Source organism: Apis dorsata, unplaced genomic scaffold (genome assembly GCF_000469605.1).
Source record: "Apis dorsata unplaced genomic scaffold, Apis dorsata 1.3 scaffold_98, whole genome shotgun sequence".
Lineage (NCBI taxonomy): Eukaryota > Metazoa > Arthropoda > Insecta > Hymenoptera > Apidae > Apis > Apis dorsata.
The window spans coordinates 761,772-782,336 of NW_006263396.1; the positions used below are offsets into that span (position 1 = coordinate 761,772).

Below are 20,565 nucleotides of genomic sequence, written 5' to 3' on the forward strand. Positions count from 1 at the left end.
CCATCTTTCACCAGCCATTTGAAATATTCTACTACTTTTTACACCATCATAATTCTATAAAAATATTTTTCTTCGTATTAAAACTAAATAAATAAATATTTTATGTTTAATTTGTGCTTACTTGTCTGAAATCCTGAACAAAATTTATAAAAGCATTGGAACTCCAATGTCTAGAACTTTTATATGGTGAACGAGAACGAGAATGGGCTCTTTGATTCAAACTATGTAAATAATAAATATATATATAATAAATATAATAATAAATATAATATATATATAATAAATAATAATGAAAATTATTATTTATATAATTATAATTAATAAATTTATAACAGATAAATTATAAAAATAAATAATAAAAATATATAAATTACCTATTTGACTTCAGTTTAGAATTTGATTTAGACTCTATTATTTTTTTAATTTGTTTACTTGTATTATATTCTCCATCTTTAAAATTTTCTTCATTAGATCCATCACAATTTTTCTCTTGGTTTATATTTTTATCCATAATTGAATATATATAATTTGTAACTTTTTAATATTTATAACAATGTTTCAACATTTTTATTCAAAAACATTATTTTAAATTTATTATTCTAAAGAAATAAATATTATTACTACCAAAATTTATAACAATATCAAAAAATGTGTTGATATAAATTTGTTATTGATACTTAAAAATAACAAATCATATTTTATGGTTGCTATGTACTTAAATATATATTATTGTATTTCTAATAATGTGAATATGGTTATATTATATAATTTTAATTTCAAATTAAAGTTTGTATATAATATAATAGAATTGTAATATAATAGAAGAAGAGAAAATAAGAGTTAAATTATATATAAAATAATTATAAATTACTAATAAGTTGAACTTTTATATATATTTAAAATATTACATCAAATATAAAATTTTTCCTGATATAATAAAATAAATTTCTATTTTAGGTAAAATATATCAACGTGCTTTTGGTGGACAATCTCTGAAATTTGGAAAAGGTGGCCAAGCTCACAGATGTTGCTGTGTAGCAGATAGGACAGGTCATTCTTTACTTCACACATTATATGGTCAATCCTTGAGTTATGACTGTAATTATTTTGTTGAATATTTTGCTCTGGATTTATTAATGGAAGGTGGAGAGTGTAGAGGAGTGATTGCTCTTTGTTTGGAAGATGGTACACTTCATCGTTTTCATTCTAAAAACACAGTATTAGCAACTGGAGGATATGGACGTGCATATTTCTCTTGTACATCTGCTCATACATGCACTGGTGATGGCACTGCAATGATATCTAGAGCCAATTTACCTAATCAAGATTTGGAATTTGTGCAATTTCATCCTACAGGTATAAAATAATATACAAAATGCTTCATATGATCAAATAGTAATATTATGTATTTATGAAATTATTTTAGGAATATATGGAGCTGGTTGTCTTATCACAGAAGGTAGTCGTGGTGAAGGAGGCTATCTTGTAAATAGTGAAGGTGAAAGGTTTATGGAACGTTATGCTCCAGTTGCAAAAGATTTAGCCTCTAGAGATGTTGTATCTAGATCTATGACTATTGAAATTCGGGAAGGCAGGTAAATTATATGAATGTATACAATATATTCAAATCATATAATAAGTGAAAGTAAATATTATTATCAAAATTTATAACAATATCAAAAAATATATTGATACAAATTTATTATTAACACTTAAATATAACAAATCATATTTTATGGTTATTATTTACTTAAATATTCTATTTGAGAAGAAATAAATGGACAATTTTTTATTATTTTTCAATTTTGAGATATTAAAAAATGTATAAATAATATTTAATTCACAAAAGATTATTTAATTAATATTATAATACATATTATAATATACATAATTTATTTTTATTTAGAGGTGTTGGTCCTGAAAAAGATCATATTTATTTGCAATTACATCACTTACCACCTGAACAGTTAGCAGCTAGGCTACCTGGAATCTCTGAAACAGCAATGATATTTGCTGGAGTTGATGTAACCAGAGAACCTATTCCGGTTATACCTACGGTACATTATAACATGGGTATGTATAATATTTTTTTTTTTTTTCAAAAAATGTATTGCTATATTTTATAAATATCATAAATACGTTATATAATTTAATTTCATATTATTAAAAATTTTATTATATATTTATATTAATATTATATTATATATTATATTATATTTTTATATTAATATTTTAAATTATATAATTTTATATATTTTATTATATAGGAGGAATACCTACAAATTACAAAGGACAGGTTTTAACGAGAAAAAATGATCAGGATACAGTTGTGCCCGGACTTTACGCTTGTGGAGAATCAGCTTGTGCATCTGTTCATGGTGCTAATCGTCTTGGTGCAAATTCATTATTAGATTTAGTTGTATTCGGCCGTGCCTGTGCTAAAACAATTGCAGCGGAAAATAAGCCAGGAGAAACTATTGGTCCTCTAAAACCCGTTAGCATAAATTTTTATTATGACCATCAGATAATATAATGGAAAATTATTATCATAATCTAAATATATTTTAGAATGCCGGAGAAGAAAGTGTGGCGAACTTGGATTGGGTCAGAAATGCGAATGGTAATGTTTCTACTGCAGAATTAAGATTGAGCATGCAAAAAACTATGCAAACTCATGCAGCAGTATTCAGAACAGCTGAAACATTACAAGAAGGTATAATTTCAGATCAAAATTTAATTTAAAATTATTTTAAAAATAGAAATGATGATATTTGAAATTAAAGTATTCTTAAATTCTATCAGGATGTCAGAAGATGTCTGCCTTATATAAAAAATTGAACGATCTTAAGGTGTTGGACAAATCTATGATATGGAATTCTGATCTTGTAGAATCTCTTGAATTACAAAATTTAATGATCAATGCCATGCAAACAATAGTAGCTGCTGAAAATAGAAAAGAAAGTCGTGGGGCTCATGCACGTGAAGATTTTAGAGATAGAATCGATGAATATGATTACAGTAAATCAACAGAAAACCAAAAACCTAGACCATTGGATCAACATTGGCGAAAGCATACACTTACAAAAATAAATGTTAGAACAGGAGAAGTAAGTATTAAATATAAAATAAATAATGTAACTATTACTTCTTTCTGTTCACCCTTAATAAATTAAATTATTTTTTAGGTATCTATCGATTTCAGACCAGTTATAGACAATACTTTAAATAAACAGGAATGTGCGACAGTTCCACCCGCAATTCGTTCCTATTAGAATTTTTTTTCGAAGTAAATAATTTTATTTTTTTTACATTCCTTTTAGTAAAATTTTTTCGTCTTATCTATTTAAAATTGTCTATATGTAGAATTTGAATAATTTTTGTACAGGAAGGAGCAACCGACAAGGAGAAGTTACCGATATCCTATCATTACAATGCAGCAATTTTATTTATTATTGCACGTGAATCAGATCGTGCACCAAAGTGTAATTCTTGTCAATACTTGCACGTGTTGCAAGCAAGATTAGTTGTCCTTGTAGGATAATGGTGCTGAAATTATCTTCATTATTTTAAAGAAGATTTTAATCGATCTCTTAGCAAATCAATGCTACATTTATGTAAATTGAATAGTAAAATATTCTAGCGTGATTCAGGCAGCAAATAATTTCACGCACAGATCTTTTAAGGAGGAACGTTCTGCCTACCTCTACAATTTTCAGTATTTTTCTTTCTGTAATTCTCAGTCGGAATAATGTCTTTTTCTACCGAACAATTTTGCAAATTCTATCTAATAATATTAAGAGTTATTTAATGAAGATATTTTGTACGATAATTCATGAGCTAGTACTCCCTAAAAGGTTGTGCAGCAAGAGTATGCCACTTTAGATGCGGCTATATACTTAACATTAACAGGTTAATATAGAAACAGTCTTAATCACAAGAATAACAATTAAACTTGATTTGTTTGTGATCAAATCTTGATCATATTTTGTATTTGATAGTATAAATTTATTCTCTAATATAGAATAATACTGTTTGTGTTTTTAGTTTGGAGTGACAGTACTTATATCGTTCAATATGTAGCTTGGTTTGGATTTTGTTTGATTATCTGTTTCTACGTTGCCTGTTATAACAGTCATGTATTATTTTTATCGTACCATATATTTCATAAATAATCTCGAATAATATCGAAATCAATAAGTACATGGATGAAATCGTGTACTTTAATATAATTTAATCTGAAAAGATATGCTGCGCAGCATGATATGTACATAAATTTGTCAATAAAACAGAAATCTTCATTCTTCTACTTATAAAAATTATTTTTCCGTGTAAAATGTACGTATAAAGTTTTTCTTATTAAATTGTATTTATTTTTGTTTATTTATTGCTATATTGTATTTATAAAAAAAAACACTATATTCTTGACGAATATCGTTTATTAAACCCATAATAATAATAATTTTTATGTTCTGGTCATAAATAAGAATTTTACGGATTAAATAAAAATTGCTACCAAACATATTTTCTAAAGCATTAAACTAAAGCTCGTAGCTAATACTTCAGAAAATGTTTACAAGTTACAATTTAATTTAAAATGAACATGGACTTAATGAATATGTTCTCACATACGAAACATTATACCATCAAAGAATACACAGATATATTCAAAAATAAATTGTGCATAAATTATACAATCATTTTGTGAAATCTAATATTACAAATATTTTAATGAACGTTTTAAAAAATAATATGAAATGATAAAAATTCAATAAAATTATTGGCACCAACATAAATGCTTCTCTTTGATCATTTTTCTTGTAAATTATGTATTATTTAGCCAAAATTGAGTAGAAACGTGATATTACGTGGAAAACAGTAAGTGAAAAATAAGTTTCAGATTTGCTATTTTTTACTTGATAAATTTAAAATTACATTTTGTAATTTTGCAAAATCGTGATTTTCTTTTTCTATCAGAAACATGATGTATTTTTAATTTGTAAAAAAAAGTTTCAAGTTTATTAATTCTTATACTTCGACCGATATTTCTTCACAGTTCTGCTTCTTAATTTTGTAATTCTCGGCACTTAACATCAAATCGGACAAATAAAAATATATTTTTAATATAATATGCAAAAATCTACGAAATGAATTTTTAATTGTATACAGAAAATTTACTGCATTTATAATTTAGTAATTTAAATTAACAAGATTAAATCTACTAATATAATACAAAAAACATCTTTTTATGTATTATATTGCAAATTCTTTTTAATTATCAAACTAATAGTCTTTCACTTTTCAGTAAAAATTTGATTTCTAATTTTGATTTAATGAATCTTTTCAATAGTACAATATATTGTTTCCATTCTTTAGATTATTTTTTTTATGTCATTTGAATTATATTCAAAATATTAATTTTTTACAAATCACTCTAATATGAGAAATTTTACTGTTTAATCGCGTAAAATATTACTTAAACCTGGAACGTTGTGCATTTCTTCGAGATCAAATTGCATTAATTAATAAAGTTCTAAAATGTTCTTTTTTGTTACAAGCTAAACATGGGAATATTTATTACAGATCCGTAAAACAATGATATGAATGCGATGATGATTTAGAATAGAACAACTTATTCACGATCTATTACTATTTCGTACAAGTATCTTCTCGCTATCTTTGTCAAAATATTGCAACACTTCGTTACAGTAAAATATATATATAATAAAACGCAATTTGAAAATTTGCACCAATATTAACTAACCATTAATATCAACAAAACATAATTAAAATCCTTATTAATTTTTTTTAAATGTATAATTACCAAATTATTTAATTTATTAAAAATCATATCAATCATCAAATAAATCAATTCATTAAATCAATTTTTAAAATTTTTTAAATTTAAAACCATTTTCCCAATTTGTTTTGTGATATTTTATACAGAATTGTGTAATTGTTGAAATAATGAAATTACGCGTCGAAGTTTGCCGCAACAATTAATATACATTTCGAATAAAATATGATTCGAAATTTATAATAATACAAAGATATCGAACGTCATATTGCATTATATTCTTAATTATGGATCTATCAAGAAGCATCGTCGATAGCGAAAATTCCGCATAGTAATTTTTCGCTTTTTTAAATCCAGATGGCGTTTTAATACATGATGATGAAAATAGCGATATTCGCTAGAGCTCTGACAATAAGAAGATTCTTCACTAATGGATCGTTCAAACGTAATGCCATCGTCAAACAGGAAGCCATGGGAAAAGAACGGTTTCATTGTCCGATGTTATTTGTCCCCGTTCTTGCTTCTGAGGAACATAATGTATCATCTATGCATCCAGAATCCACATTCACACGTTTTCAACTCGCACAATGGTGGTGGGGGTGATGCTATATGGATGGTGGTGATGGATTAAGTCTTGTGCATTGTTGACGGTATACGACAACGTCTTTCTATGCATTCGTCGTTGAACACCGTTCACGAAGTAGCTCGTAGCTTTTCCAACGCGGGCACCAATGGTTCCTCGATAGAAGGTCCGCAACTCAGTCCACATTCACCAATCCATCTTGCTTTACCACTGGCATGGGACTGTAAAAAAAAAAATACCTTTTTACTTATTTGTTCTAATATATTATACATTAAATATTCAAAGTATTTGTAAAAAAAATAAAATTTATTTTTTAAATTATAATAAAATGATTATATTATATTTTTTTACAACAAACAATTGTAATTTTAAAATAAAATAATATCAACTATTGTATTTTACTGTCCTTGATCATATAGAAATGGTTATATAATTTGTACGTTTCATTTTATTTTTAAATTTATTTTATTATATTACTTTTAAATCTATAAATTTTTTAAAAAAATATAACATTAGTAAATGTAATATTTATCTTTTGTTATATTTTTTACACACCATTCTTTAATCTTCAATCATTGATTAAAAAAGAAACGGAGCTATTAAAACTCTATTATTATAAGTTGGCATTAAATTCAGCCTTTATCGACTGCTTCGCACGACCAACTTATTACAGCTTATCGCGAACAAAGCAGTCGTTGATGTGACCTTCGCGTTAACATGGGCTATTGTAAATGCCATTCGTGAAATCGATAAGAGCAATTGTCAGTTTTATGTCTAATATCAAACATTAAAATTGATTTTTCTTTTTATACTCTTTTGTTTATTTTCTTACCCAACAATTTAATTATAATCTGAAATTAATTAAAAATTGCATTTTATAAATGTGTTCAAATTAAAGATAGGTTAAAAATAGATTTCTTTATTTTTTTTTTAACAGGTTCTGAAGCAATTTCTTATTTCTTTTTTTCCACGATCATGAATGTTCACGTTTATTCGGAAAACAAATGGATAAAAATAACGAATCAATTGAGACTCTTTTTTAAAGATGTTTATAGAATACACAATAGGTCAAGGAGAAAAAAAATAGATCAAAAATAGATTCTTACCATAGTAAGGTCGCGTTTCCACGAGGTGCGGCAACGTCCGTCACAAAGTGGGCACGGTCGTTGAAGAGAATAACCACCACATTCACTACAATCGAGAGAAACGTGTTCTTCGCTCCACGAAACTCCACATCTGTAAACATGAGAAATATATTTTTTGAGAAGAATAAGACATTGATTTTTTAATATTTATAAAAAAAATAAAATATTTATTACTTAATAAAAATAAAGTGAATATATAATAATAAAAAAAAAAATAGAAAAATTGATCATACAAAGAAGTGTTTTAATACTTTATTTCTATAATTATAAAATCATAAAGTGGAATTAATTATAAATCCAATAGGTTATGAAAATGTTCCAAGTTCAATCATTGCTCTATTACATATTTTTAATAAATAAATTTAGAAATCATAAAAATCCTGTGATCTTCATACTATTTTTTAAAATTTAATTTAATTTCTCAGAAATTGTTTTGAAAAATTAAAATTAAAAGTTTAAACCCGTGTCGAACAAAAAATTTTTAAAGAAGCGTGATTTAAAAATAATTGTCAGGAAAAGAATTATCAATTAATCTCAACCAAATTTTGAATCATTCAAGCCATAGCAATATAAATTACGCAACATTTGATTGAAACAATGGAGTCCAAGAATTAGAAGATTTAAGCTGGATTTTTCCAATCCAATTGATATATCTAATATTAAGACTAAGACAAAGCGTTATAAGACTAACGTCTAGAACAAATTCAATCATTGCAATTCGGATCATATCGGATTCTATTATCGATCTATTGTCCGTTTGACGTCGAGATAAAAGTTCAACTTGACTATAGTCATAGAATTCTCAAGATTCTTGTTTGTTACTTTATACATTCTTATTTGTCTCGATATGTATGGTGCATGCTTTTTCAAGTGGGGCGATAGTAATTGTGCATACAGGACGATCGTGAAGCGATTAGAAGTCAATAGCCCAAGGAGAGCGCATAATTACTGACCTATATTAAAAATAATGCGAAGAAAGAACCGGTTAAGTTAATCGTTTCTGGTAACTTCTACTACTTATTACTGTTAATCACAGCAAATATTTAATTTTACATTTATTAAATATAACTTTATTTCCAGAATTCAAATTATTTTTTAAAAATTTAAGATTATTATTATTATTTTTTTTTTTTTTGCTAATAATTTTAATTGCAACAAAATTGATTTTTAATCATGTTAACTTACGTGAAACAAGAATTCAATTGAGCACGAAGTTCCTCAATAGTAAGGATTGTATCCTGATACTGAGGATGAGATCCTTGGAGGCCATCGTCAACGCTTCCGCACGAACTGTGGCAAGATAAAGAAATGTTGCTTCTGCAAAATGATAAAAAGGATAATTTTCAATGTGAAAAATTTTCTACATCATTTTAACCTATGCAATCGTAATTATATAATATTTATTCCTTATGTTATCGTCATTTACAATATTCCAAGAAACATAACTTTTATTTTGATACGTACAAATGTTACGTAATCTAAGGAAATGATATTTCGAAGAAAGATTGAAATCATTATTTTTTCAAAGAATCATCACTGGATACGAACAAGAACTATGAATTTAAATTAGTTTTTATACTAGCACAAAGATTAAAGACAGATCTTTTCCATTAAACGCATTTTAATTATTCTATTCTTCAAATTAAAGAATATAAGATACTACTACGTAAGTCATACGTAAAAGTAATCAATCGTTGCTTAATTTAATATAATTAATTTTTTTAATAAAATTTTGAAAAATAGTATCATAAAATTCGTGATATTTTACGATAACAAGAAATTTTATCAGAAATTCTTTGATCGATAATTTGATCAAGTGCACAAAATTTTTTTAAGATAAAATGGCTATCAAAAATGATTCGAATATATCAAAAAATTAACCTTAAAAACTTTTGTACATTCAATCGGATTTTTTTTTACAGATTTTTACAAATTCATTGCTGTTCATATCAGTAAGTATAAAATCAAAATTTATGTACATAGATATATCAATTTTCTCATTTTTACCAATTTAATAATAATCAATCAGAAATATATATATATATATATTATAACTTATTAAATCTATAATTAATTCAATTCTTTTACCCAAAGATTTTAATGTTTTATCAAAATATAAAATGTGTTGATAAAATTTTAGACAATTAGTCGGTGAATACTTGTGAAAAGAGAAGAAAAAGGCCCGGCAAATAACTGAGATAATTGGTTCATATATCGATCGATAACGATCGAACAAAAGTGTTAGTGGAAGCAAATTCTTCTATTCACTTATCACGTTTCGTTTAAATCATGATCGAGAATCGATATTCGCGTGATATTTCTACTGAATATTCGAGAAAATGGAAAACTGGTGCGACAGAAACAGGAAGGAGAATAATGTAGGTACGAATGCATATATATGTGTATGCTAAAATATGCAACATGGAAATCAGGAAGAAAAACGTTCCTTTCACGTGATGCTAACGTGAACGAGCACGTAATAAACGTATTCGTATAAATTTTCTGCATGTATGAAAGAATGACGCGCAAATCTTGGAATTAGTAAATCTCTGCTGTCTTTTTTACCATTCATATAATACTTCAACACTTGAGATGATTTACTAAGAAATTTATGGTAAGAGAACATGCGAGAAAAAGGTTATGTATTGTATTGTATTATCGGTTACAATATTGGAACAATCCGTTTCCATATAGGTTAGATCTAAATTGTCACATGACGAATATGTGAGTACCACTTGTATCAAATTATAGTTGATTAAAGATAAGTGAATTTAATTTACACCGTAAAATTGTGTAAATGACTGCTCTTATTTAATAAAAAATGTAATTACACCATAAAAATGATAAAGCGATAAAATTTAAATTCTATTATTATGCGCATAGTAAAATTTTACTAGGATATTTTTTTTTTTTATAAGTTATTGAAATATCTGTATAATAATATATACTTAATATACACTTTTATCAAAATTTATGAATTCTAAAATAATAGTATTGTGACACCAACCAATGTAATCAATAAGATTAATTGATAAGAATACAGGATTATTTATATTTTTATAATTAATTTTATTAATAATTATAAAAATATTTATAAATATTTATTAATTATTAATAATAATATTAATTTTTTATAATTATATTAAAAATTCAGTTTTAAGATGTGCAATAAAAATATTCATAATTTTTTTAATTTATTCAAAAATAATTTTCCTATAAAATCTTTTCTTTCTATAAAATCATGAACACTATTATTCTTTTTTGTATACCTACATTTTTTCACATAACTTTATCGAAGATAGATTTTATTTTATTAAGTATATTTGAAAATTGAAAGCTTTAGAAAGAAAATTTAAAAAATTTAAATTATTCATCTATTTCGTTCATTCAATTTTCTCATAAAAAAATCTTCTATATATTAAATTAATACAACAATAATATTTGTCATCGATATTAATTTATAATTATTTTTTTTATTTTGTGTCTTTTATTTTTTTGTTTATATTCTATGCAATTTATGTTTATCTATTAATAAACATGTGCTTCTCGCACATCATTTTAATTTCATTATTATCATTTTTACTTCATAAATTCCTTTTTTTCTTCCCCTCTTATGATCATCATCATAATTTATCTACTGATCTTTGACGTAAATTATAAATTTTTCTTGTTTTTCTTAGGATAACTTAAGTAAATTATGCAAAAGTGCTCGTGGTTTGTCTTTTGCACATGACACGTGGTAACAAATTTGTGCGCATTATTAAACAAGAAAAAAACTTAACCGTGTAGGTTGGAGGATACCTCTTTCTCTCTCGTGCAGCAATTTTGAGAATTTCCGGCACGCGTTAAATATTAATTAACTGCGATGAAGTTAAATGATGCATTGTGAAATTCTTCGTACACTATAGGTATTATCGTGTAAATATAAATGGAATTTTTAACTAAAATGCAGCTGAAACTGAAATATTGAAAATTATTTGAGAAATCAATATTGAATACGAGAAATTTATAAATTATATAATAATAATTGAACAATTCATAAAAATAAAATCTTTGTTTTAAAATTTCTTTCAATATATATATATTTATATATATATTTACATTATATTAATTTAACACGTTGTCGAGAATTATGTTAATGTTATGTTATGTTAATATAATATATAATGTTAAGATAATTAATTAAATAAGATGAGAAAATATTAGCGTTTCTTTAATAAAAAAAAAAATATATATAGAATGAGGAAAATCGTGAATATAACAAAAATTTATTCTAATATAAGGCAAACTTCTGAGAATTCTCAAAATATCTATTTTACTTTTAGATTTTCTATAAATAAGTTTCCACCAATGATTTACATGAAACTGTGCAAGATTTTATAAGTCTTCTCTTTAAATAGAACTAAACGGAACAATTGGATATTGATTTAAATCTGACAAGATCTTAGATGTTTCTTCTTTTTTTTTTTGTCCTTCGTAATTTTTCAATGGCGTAATAACTATAGGCGCCACATTTCAGCCACGTGCCTTGAATTATGTAAAATAAATTCTACGAATAATTCATTTAAAAATAATTCCACAAACTTAGATATTTTTTTTTTTTTTTTTTTTTTTTTTTTTTTTTTTTTTTTTTTGCTTCAAATGCAAAATATTTATTTTAAGCGATTATATTATATTTCTCAAATTATTGAAAATTATTGAAAAATTCTATTTGAATTATCTTTCAAATTTTTAATTATGAATATTTTATTAGCAATTCGATAAAAATAAAAATAGATCGATTGAATAAATCGTTGCCATCAAATTTCAAAATCGTTTTCCACGATGCACAAATTTAAATTGAAGATCTACGATGTCGTAGAAAAATATACACAAACGTTGTGCTCAAAATCGTGCATTTTCACTCAGCTTTATGAATCGCTGAAAGATATTGACCATCCGTAGATAAAACAGAAAAAGATGATTCGCGAAATTCTTTCTTTTTCCGACATTGTTCTTTGAAAATTTGCAATATCTTGTTACGAAAAATTGTTGAAAACAAAAAAGAAATCCTTTTCCAAAGTTTTCAAAATATTAAAATATTCAAAAAAACTCACCCATGGCGAGAAAGACTCTCAGTAGCTGGTTGCACGGTTGTAGTCACAGACATGTTGTTTTGATGCGTTAAAACTGCAAAAGAATAATAAGCATTAATAAGCATTAGCGAATAATCGAAGTCGCTTGTTATTGCACTTAGTATTTTATATTGTTATCGTTGTAATCGATCTAGATTGTACTCGTTAAAAAAATTCCCCTAGCAACAAGGGGCTAAAATAAGGAACTAATTGCACAATAAAAACAATAGAAAATTAAAACGAAAATTCAGATGTTCGTAGTTATTTTTAATAATGAAAGAATTAAAATCGATTAACTGAAATTGCGGTATATGGAACGTGTAAACGCGAAGGACACATCCGTGATAAGTTTCACCTTAGATAGCCTCACCTTGGCACAGAACAGAACATTTACTTTCCCCCCGGAGAGAGAAACGAAAGCCAACTGATACACACGGCACACGCACTGAATTCTTTATTTCGACCGATCCGAGTTTTCACGACGTAACATATTGTATAATAGCCTGTTTTATAGCCATATGCTTTTTCTTTTTTCTTTACACGATGACAATTAACATTAAAATTAAATAAAATAAACTTGTCGAAAAGATTTCTTAATTTAAAATATTGTAATATTTTATCATTTTTTTTTTTTTTCAGTTTACCGATACGAATATGTGTACAGATTGCACGGCAGTGCAGTATTGAAAATCATTTTGCACGTATAAAAAATCGATCGTAGGAGTAATGCTGCAATAGTAACAATAAAACGAGATTCCAATATCGATACAGGGTCGAATGGGGGAATGTCAAGGATTTTATTATTGACACATTGGCAATGCATACCTGATTTTATTATCAACGTAGAAAAGCCTTGATGTATTCTTAGAAAAGCAAATCAAGGTGAGAAAATTGGTACACGTGTCTCGATAATGATTTACACAAACGACTTTTATTTAACATCAAAAAAAAAAAAGAAAAAAAAAAAAACCATTATTTACTTGTGCAGTAGAGAAGAAATATACAGAAAAAAGATGCATGGCGTGTCGTTTATAGATTGAAACGATTAACAAGATTGAAAATATATTTTTATTATAGCCGATTTGATTATTACGTTTTAAAATTGGCGCGTAAAAATTGTATACATGTTGTATATATATATATATATATATATATATCATAGTATTGCACGGCAAATTTTAAAGTTGAATCATCGGTCAGACTTTGGAAGAAACTAATTGCGGGGCAATAAATCATTGGATATTGCTAATTATTTCGTGTAGAAATTTTAACGCTTTTGTTCGTATATCTTTTCAAAATCGATATACAATAATTTACGAAGCAATAAACTGTGAATTACAAAGGAATTATGAAGGGAATAAAATAAATATTCTGGCCATTCTATCTAAACAATGTGTCGAGGGGGGGTTTTACGGTTTCTTAACTTTATTACGTTAGAGTATTCCAGAGAATTCCATTGTTATAAAAGATGTTGTTATTTAGTACGTATTGAAACGAGTCATTTCTAGTTACGCGCAATTGTCAGATGATCCGATTTACTCGTAACGATTACTTTGTAATTTTAACTTAAGATTTCCTTTGCGATTTCGTGAATTTTTATTTAAAGTTTTATAAAAAGTTGACGCTTAAAATATTCCTCCATCGTACGATGAAATTTAAATCAGTATATATCGCATTCACAAGTTGGAAGAAACTTGCTCGAAAGAAACTTGTTTAATTACCATATCAATTTAATTAATTCAGTTATAAATATTGGTTATCTTCATCTAATCGTATAAAATACATTATACACATATTAAATGCACATTAAATGTAAATTTAATTAAGAAAAAAATAGAATATCGCCATGAATAATATTTTTTTTCTTTATTTAGGAAATACGATTAATCGATATCATTGAGATATAAATTAAAGATTGATTAGTGCAGATGACTATCCAATTATATATATTTATATATAAATAAAAAAAGATTTTACGATTGGCAGACAAGATGGAATGGAATCGTGGTTGGAAAAAAAATGTGTCACCTTCACCTGAAAGGAGAGAAAAATAGAAAGAAATAAAAATACGTAACGCGTAATTTTCCAACTCGTTCGATAGTCCTGTACCAACGTATTTTATTTCACAATACGTCTGTAATACGCTTAATAACGAGGAACGTCGCGTTGTAAAAAAACCGATAAATATTTCTCTTTGACGTCATCATTGTTTGCAATAGTAAGCTTTCTTATTGAATTCGCGTGACGAATACGTGCACTGATTCACTGAAATGTTTTTACATTCTTAACTTTCAATCGTGTACACGATCGATGTTATATCTACCTTTAAAAGAACATCATGATAGGATTATGTGACTGTTATAGTTTCTTTTATAGAACCATTATTTTTTTTAAATTATTTATGAAAAAAATATATATATATAATAACGCGAAATTATAAAATGGCTACGGAATGGTTGGATAAAAAATCGATATCGTGTTAAATTAAAAAAAAAAAAAAAAAAAAAAAGAAGGCAAGAAAAAGAATCGAAAGAAATAGAATTCGTATTTGCATAACTAAACTAAACACAAGCGCAATCGCAATAAACTTGGAAATAAATGCACAGTTTTTTCATTATCGCAAAAGGCATAATTTCCTTTAATATTCGCGCGTATGTATTTTTCGCGACCAATGAACCCGAAGTTAATTCATTATTTAATATTCATTAGATAGATGCATTTATAAAATAGAGATAAGTAATTACGTTTTCTATGAATATGTATTACGATATCGTATATATAATGAATATTTTTTGTTATTTTATCATTGTATAATAATAATAAAATTTTATATTTTTTTATTTTCACGATATCGATTTACGTTTATATCAATATTCTTATTGTTCAAATATTTTTTATTCTTTTATAAGATTTTATACACTTTTAAAAGATTATTATCTTTTAAAGAAAAAAAAATCAATAATTATAGATATTTTGATCGTTGTCGAACGAATGTGGATCAAAATAAAAGGATAATGAGAGCAAATAAAAGAGAGCAAAAAAATTGCTAAATAAAGGATATTCTCACGTGTCTCAGAGCTACCTCATTTCTAAAAGCATTAGTACAATCGTAAAAATAGACGATTCTATAAATGTACAAATTATTTTTAATTTAAACTCCAAAGTAGAAAATGTAGAAGAGCATCATTCTATAGTCATGTCACATTTTCAACTAAACATAGATACACATCTGAATCGATTGCATTTGTACACATTGAAAATTACGATTGGAATAATATTATTATCCAATTTTTATATATTAAACGTTTTAATTTTTACGATTAATGATTTAATCTAGAAAAATATTCAAGATATTCTATCATTTTTAAAATTACCCGAATATCTCTCACGAGATCAATAGATACATACGGTTTGACGAGATACTCAAGAATTTTAACTCTGCTGATCGCCTTTCCGTTATTTTCGACTAACATCGACAAATTCACGAGATAACGAGTGTCTACTGCGCAGATAATTTTTGTCCACTCGATATCTCATAAGCTCTGATACGCTTTGAATTTAATCCAAAAACTTATCGATTTTCCATACTTTAATGTTCGAGAAAAATTTTACCGTGGTTAAAACTTTTAATGAAACGTGAATATGACGTTACAAAGCCACAACGATAACGTATCGAAAACTTGAATAATTAGACTAAGGAATATTGACGTAATAATTGTACTTTTGAATAAAAATTGTATTACGACCATATTAAAATTAAAAGTTTACAATTCAGAGGCATATTCTATAAATAAATTATAGATACTTATATATACCTAAACTGTACATATAAAATATTTAAGTATCGATTATTTTATTGAATGAAAAAAGTTCTTGAGATCGTATTATATTTAAAAATATAGTTTTATTTATAATTTTATTTTAAATGAATGAAGTGAAACTTCATAAAATTATTAAATTAAATTAATAGTGAATTAACTTAAAATTAAATTAAAGTAAAAAAACATTGACTGAAAAAATGAAAATCCGATTACTTCACAACATTTTTTTTACTCTCTTCATGTGACGAGCCTCTAAGATTAACATCAAGATGCTTTCGCCTCTTTCAAGCCGTTAGTTTACGAAGAAAATGGGTTCGGGAACTACTGGCAAGCATCCCAAGGCGGTTAGTAGTCAAGGTATTTCTTCGTGCGATTACGATTTTTATATTCTATTCGTACATCAAAATAGAAAAATTTTAAAAAAAGGATTTGCAAATATAGGATATTATAGTTAATTATAAATAGTCTGAAGTCGCTGACTGTATTCGAATATTGCTCGGAAATTAGAATTCATTTTATTTAATCTTTCTATTTCAAGTTTTATATGAATTGTGTTAAAATATAAATGAAATAAAAAAATGATTTTAGTTTTCAAGTTAAATATTAAGAAATTTTTATAGATACGATTTATTTGATTAAATTAAATTTAATATTTATATTTTGTTGAATTTTGTTATGATATATTTTATTTGATAAACGTTTATTTAATTTTTTCATGTATATATAATTTTTGCGTAGAAGATAAGACATATTTATATTGTGCAATTCGTTCGCGTTCGTCTCCGATTTCAATATATTTTAAATCCATGCAATACGTGCTTGAGTTTAAAAGTGGAATATTTGTATAATATACAAGCTCAATATCTATTATAAATTATTATATTTCTTTTTATACGATTTCATTTGTTTCGTATATTTCGACAAATTTTTTTTTTTAATATTTTATTTCTTTATTTTTCAGTAGAGACAAGTTAAAGATGAAAGCGGATATGTATTGTATATAGTACGCTTTCTGTTCGATTTCGATTTCGCTTTCGAGTGGGCACGGAACTAACCTAAATGTGTGACCTACCTGTAAGCTCTTCATGATTTACAAACTGGCTTAAGATGAAAACGTCAATTTATCTTTTTCCGTACTTTTAATATCATAGAACCGGTCATATTATAATTTATACATTAATATTGTTTTTTGCAAATAATTGTTTGAAAAAATTTGCTATCGAAGAAAAATATTTACATATCTATTGCATCATACTTAATTAAGAGGCAGAAAGAAAGAATTTCTCAAAAAAAACTTTCAATGTTATTGATTCATGACTTGAATGATACTTGTCTTTCGATACTTTGTACATTAACATTATCCGAAGGGGTTGAAACGAGGCCAACAACCCTCGAGATCACGACAGTCTCTCGAGAGAGAAGCTGAATTCGAGATATCGATCGACCTCGTCGACTATTCTGGTTAAACTCCCACGCGGATGCATGGATACAAAGTGAACACGGAATCAGGTCGTTTTAACTGCGAGAGGCGGAATGGAAATTCGATTTACCTTATTTTTTACAGTTTCCTGTTTGGAAATATGCCACAAAAGAAGCAACAGGAAAGCTTCTTTGTTTATGATACATGTATCTTGTGTTACAAAAACTGAGAAATATTATTGCATACTAGTTGGGAAATATCATATTAGATTATAAGAGTTTTATATTAAGAATTTAAATACGATAGAATATTTTATATTTAAAATACAATATGATTTACATATTTAAATAATCTGAATGTTAAAATTGTTAAAAAAATTTAATCAAGTCAGAATTAATTAGAAATAAGGATAAAGTTACAAATATGTGATGATTTATATGAAATATAACATTCATGTTAGTCGCGTAACAACAAAATACGTTCCACTGACTTTATATAATCGCAACATTTGAATTGTCGTGAAGCAGCGACATTGCAAGGACCTTCGTTGCATAATATTCGCACAGAATTATAAAAGAACACAATTTCTTTTTCTAGATAATAACATTAAATATGGCAAGAGAATAAAAAATTTTTCCAATGGAAAAGACACGATATATAATATAAATATAAATAATTACAAAAAATTAACGTAAAAAAAATATAAATTGTGACCTTTGCAAACATTTATTAAAGTGAAAACAGAAAACTTTAATCGTAAAATGTTTTATGACAGGAAATGAGATATGATCTTTATAAAAATTCGAAGTAGAACATATTTTACGAGTAAAAATAAAAAAAAAGTCACTTTGAATTATTCTCATAAATTTTAAATATGTATAATCATATTTATGTTTAGTTAATTAAATGAAAAAATTTTAAATCTATTAAAAATAAAAATTGGTAAATAATCATAAGGTTAATCCTTTTCGTATTATTGAATTTTATGTTTAGACGAATGATGAAAAGATTGCAAGACATGCATGAAACGGGTAGGAATGCAACGAAGCGTTAACAGGATTGAGAAATTAAAATTCCACCTCTGGAATTTGCCGTCACACGAGTGGCGTAACGGGTTTCCAGCGAGCCTTTACACAAACAAACGAAGTAACATCGAGGTATGACCTCGTTCGTTGGCCACAGACGATGTCTTCGCAAAATTAACCACTCACCCGTGTACTCGTTTGTCGATCGAAACACGCAATACAAACATTCCAAACTCTTAAAAATGTTACCAACGTTACAATCAAAAACTCGACTTTGTCATATTAAAGATTTACGAATTTTTAAACAGTTGATAAGTTTTTTATTAATCGAAAACGTCAAATGGTTAATAACATAAATGTTTAATAATAAAAAATAATAACGCGTCAAAAATTTTTCATCTAACGGTTCTTCGATCATCGACCTGAACTCAAAACTTTGGTCGATGGACGATCGTTGGGCGTCACAAGGAAGAACCAATCTGAAGTTAGTCATGAAGTTTGCCGTTGAGAGTATTGATTCCCACGCTACGTTCGTCTCTTCGCTTTCTATGCATGTGTCGCTTCTAAACCTTCCCCTCCTCCCTTCTTTGAATATATAAGACCCTTTTTATAGATTGTACTGTTACTTTTGAAAGCGAAACTCTACCGTTTTCTATACAAACGAATATCATGAACAAGTTCGACGTAAAAAGAAAACTTTAGTGCTCAGCGTGCTTTCTTAAAAGGAAGGCATGGTGAAAGCATGGTGAACGCAACGTTTCAAAGAGAGATAATCCGATACTTTGTTACAAAAGTCGCATAATGAGACACTTTATTTCAATGTTCACGTTTCATCAAATTAAACATCGATTCAATTTTTTTTTTTTAACACACATATATTCATGTACACTGTTGTTCTTACACAAATATTAACGCGATCTGCGACGTTTGTAATGCGGATTTGTGTGCGCATGGCAATGTGTATAAACTCTAAAACTTACATTTCGTAGAAATCTTCGAAAACTGGACGGCAGATGAAGCACAAAATATGCGCACTGTCTTTCACTACGTTTTCGAACTTTATAATCAAACACGTACGAAACGTCGAACCTCGGCGAATAAGCGACGGTTACGAATTTCGTATGAAAAAAATCAAATCAGACAGCAAAGACAACAAACAGCTACGATGTTTTGAGTCTGACTGAAGGTAGTGCAGTTGTGTGGGAGCCTTTTATAACCGCGGTGTGGGTTGGGCATCGTGGCAATCGTCGGACGGCGCGATAGTGGGGAGAGAGGAAAGCTGAGGCAGAAAACCCCCATCTGCGCAAGTACGAATAACTGTGTGTGTATGTGTATTTAAGATTGTTGTGTGCGGACACACATAGAGGAGCAGGGATTCTCCGCGCGTGGCGCCGGCGTGTACGGACACATGTTCATAAATAAATAATGAACAGCTCGTACGATAACGAATCTTATCGCTGTTGAATTTTAGAGATTCGATGATGCCCATGAAGAAGATGTAGAAATTTTACTGATCTTTGTGATTTCAAGAATAACGATCCTTTAAAAATATACATATATTTTATAATATTAAAGTTTCAAACTATAATTTTATATCTTCGATGGAAAGCGATGTTGTAAGAATAAGGAAAACATACTTGACAAACTTTTATATAGTTACAGA

At 26.9% G+C, this 20,565-nt stretch overlaps 3 protein-coding genes across 6 annotated transcripts in view; 1 reads left to right on the forward strand and 2 right to left on the reverse strand.

The window, feature by feature from the left end:
• The window catches only part of LOC102681360 (NKAP family protein-like), a 1,410-nt gene extending 877 nt beyond the window's left edge, over window positions 1-533 (reverse strand). The window contains exons 1-3 of the mRNA XM_006612047.2: window positions 375-533; window positions 122-221; window positions 1-54 (exon numbers count right to left, since the gene is read on the reverse strand). Coding sequence (XP_006612110.2) covers window positions 1-54; window positions 122-221; window positions 375-511 — 291 coding nt within the window. The 5' untranslated portion in view covers window positions 512-533. The remainder of the gene's footprint in view (window positions 55-121; window positions 222-374) is intronic.
• Window positions 1-4,868, forward strand: part of LOC102681493 (succinate dehydrogenase [ubiquinone] flavoprotein subunit, mitochondrial) — an 8,276-nt gene extending 3,408 nt beyond the window's left edge. The window contains exons 4-11 of one of the 2 annotated variants that reach the window (XM_006612048.2): window positions 958-1,356; window positions 1,427-1,595; window positions 1,907-2,073; window positions 2,268-2,494; window positions 2,569-2,713; window positions 2,803-3,107; window positions 3,186-3,286; window positions 3,386-4,868. In XM_006612048.2, coding sequence (XP_006612111.1) covers window positions 958-1,356; window positions 1,427-1,595; window positions 1,907-2,073; window positions 2,268-2,494; window positions 2,569-2,713; window positions 2,803-3,107; window positions 3,186-3,272 — 1,499 coding nt within the window. In that variant the 3' untranslated portion in view covers window positions 3,273-3,286; window positions 3,386-4,868. Of the gene's footprint in view, window positions 1-957; window positions 1,357-1,426; window positions 1,596-1,906; window positions 2,074-2,267; window positions 2,495-2,568; window positions 2,714-2,802; window positions 3,108-3,185; window positions 3,287-3,363 lie in introns of both variants that reach the window. The other variant, XM_006612049.2, reaches the window with a different exon arrangement.
• Window positions 4,869-5,538: 670 nt separating this feature from the next.
• Window positions 5,539-20,156, reverse strand: LOC102670886 (protein pinocchio). Of its 3 annotated transcripts, none has more exons than XM_006612055.1 (5): window positions 19,883-20,156; window positions 12,619-12,691; window positions 8,708-8,839; window positions 7,484-7,613; window positions 5,539-6,598 (listed from the first exon to the last, which is right to left on the reverse strand). In XM_006612055.1, the coding sequence occupies exons 2-5, from the start codon at window positions 12,669-12,671 to the stop codon at window positions 6,488-6,490; spliced, it is 426 nt and encodes a 141-aa protein (XP_006612118.1). In that variant the 5' UTR covers window positions 12,672-12,691; window positions 19,883-20,156; the 3' UTR covers window positions 5,539-6,487. The 3 variants fall into 3 exon arrangements, with proteins under 3 accessions (XP_006612118.1, XP_006612116.1, XP_006612117.1); XM_006612053.2 differs by lacking the exon at window positions 19,883-20,156 and adding an exon at window positions 17,791-17,830; XM_006612054.2 differs by lacking the exon at window positions 19,883-20,156 and adding an exon at window positions 12,960-12,990.
• Window positions 20,157-20,565: the final 409 nt, after the last annotated feature.

Coding starts and splice junctions, on each gene's coding strand:
- LOC102670886 (XM_006612053.2), bottom strand. CDS start 17,815: ATGTTAATGTACAAAGTATCGAAAG. Junction 12,692..17,790: donor AATGTACAAAGTATCGAAAG/ACAAGTATCATT, acceptor ATTCTTTTGCAG/TTTTAACGCATCAAAACAAC. Junction 7,614..8,707: donor CAATTGAATTCTTGTTTCAC/GTAAGTTAACAT, acceptor TCATGTTTACAG/ATGTGGAGTTTCGTGGAGCG.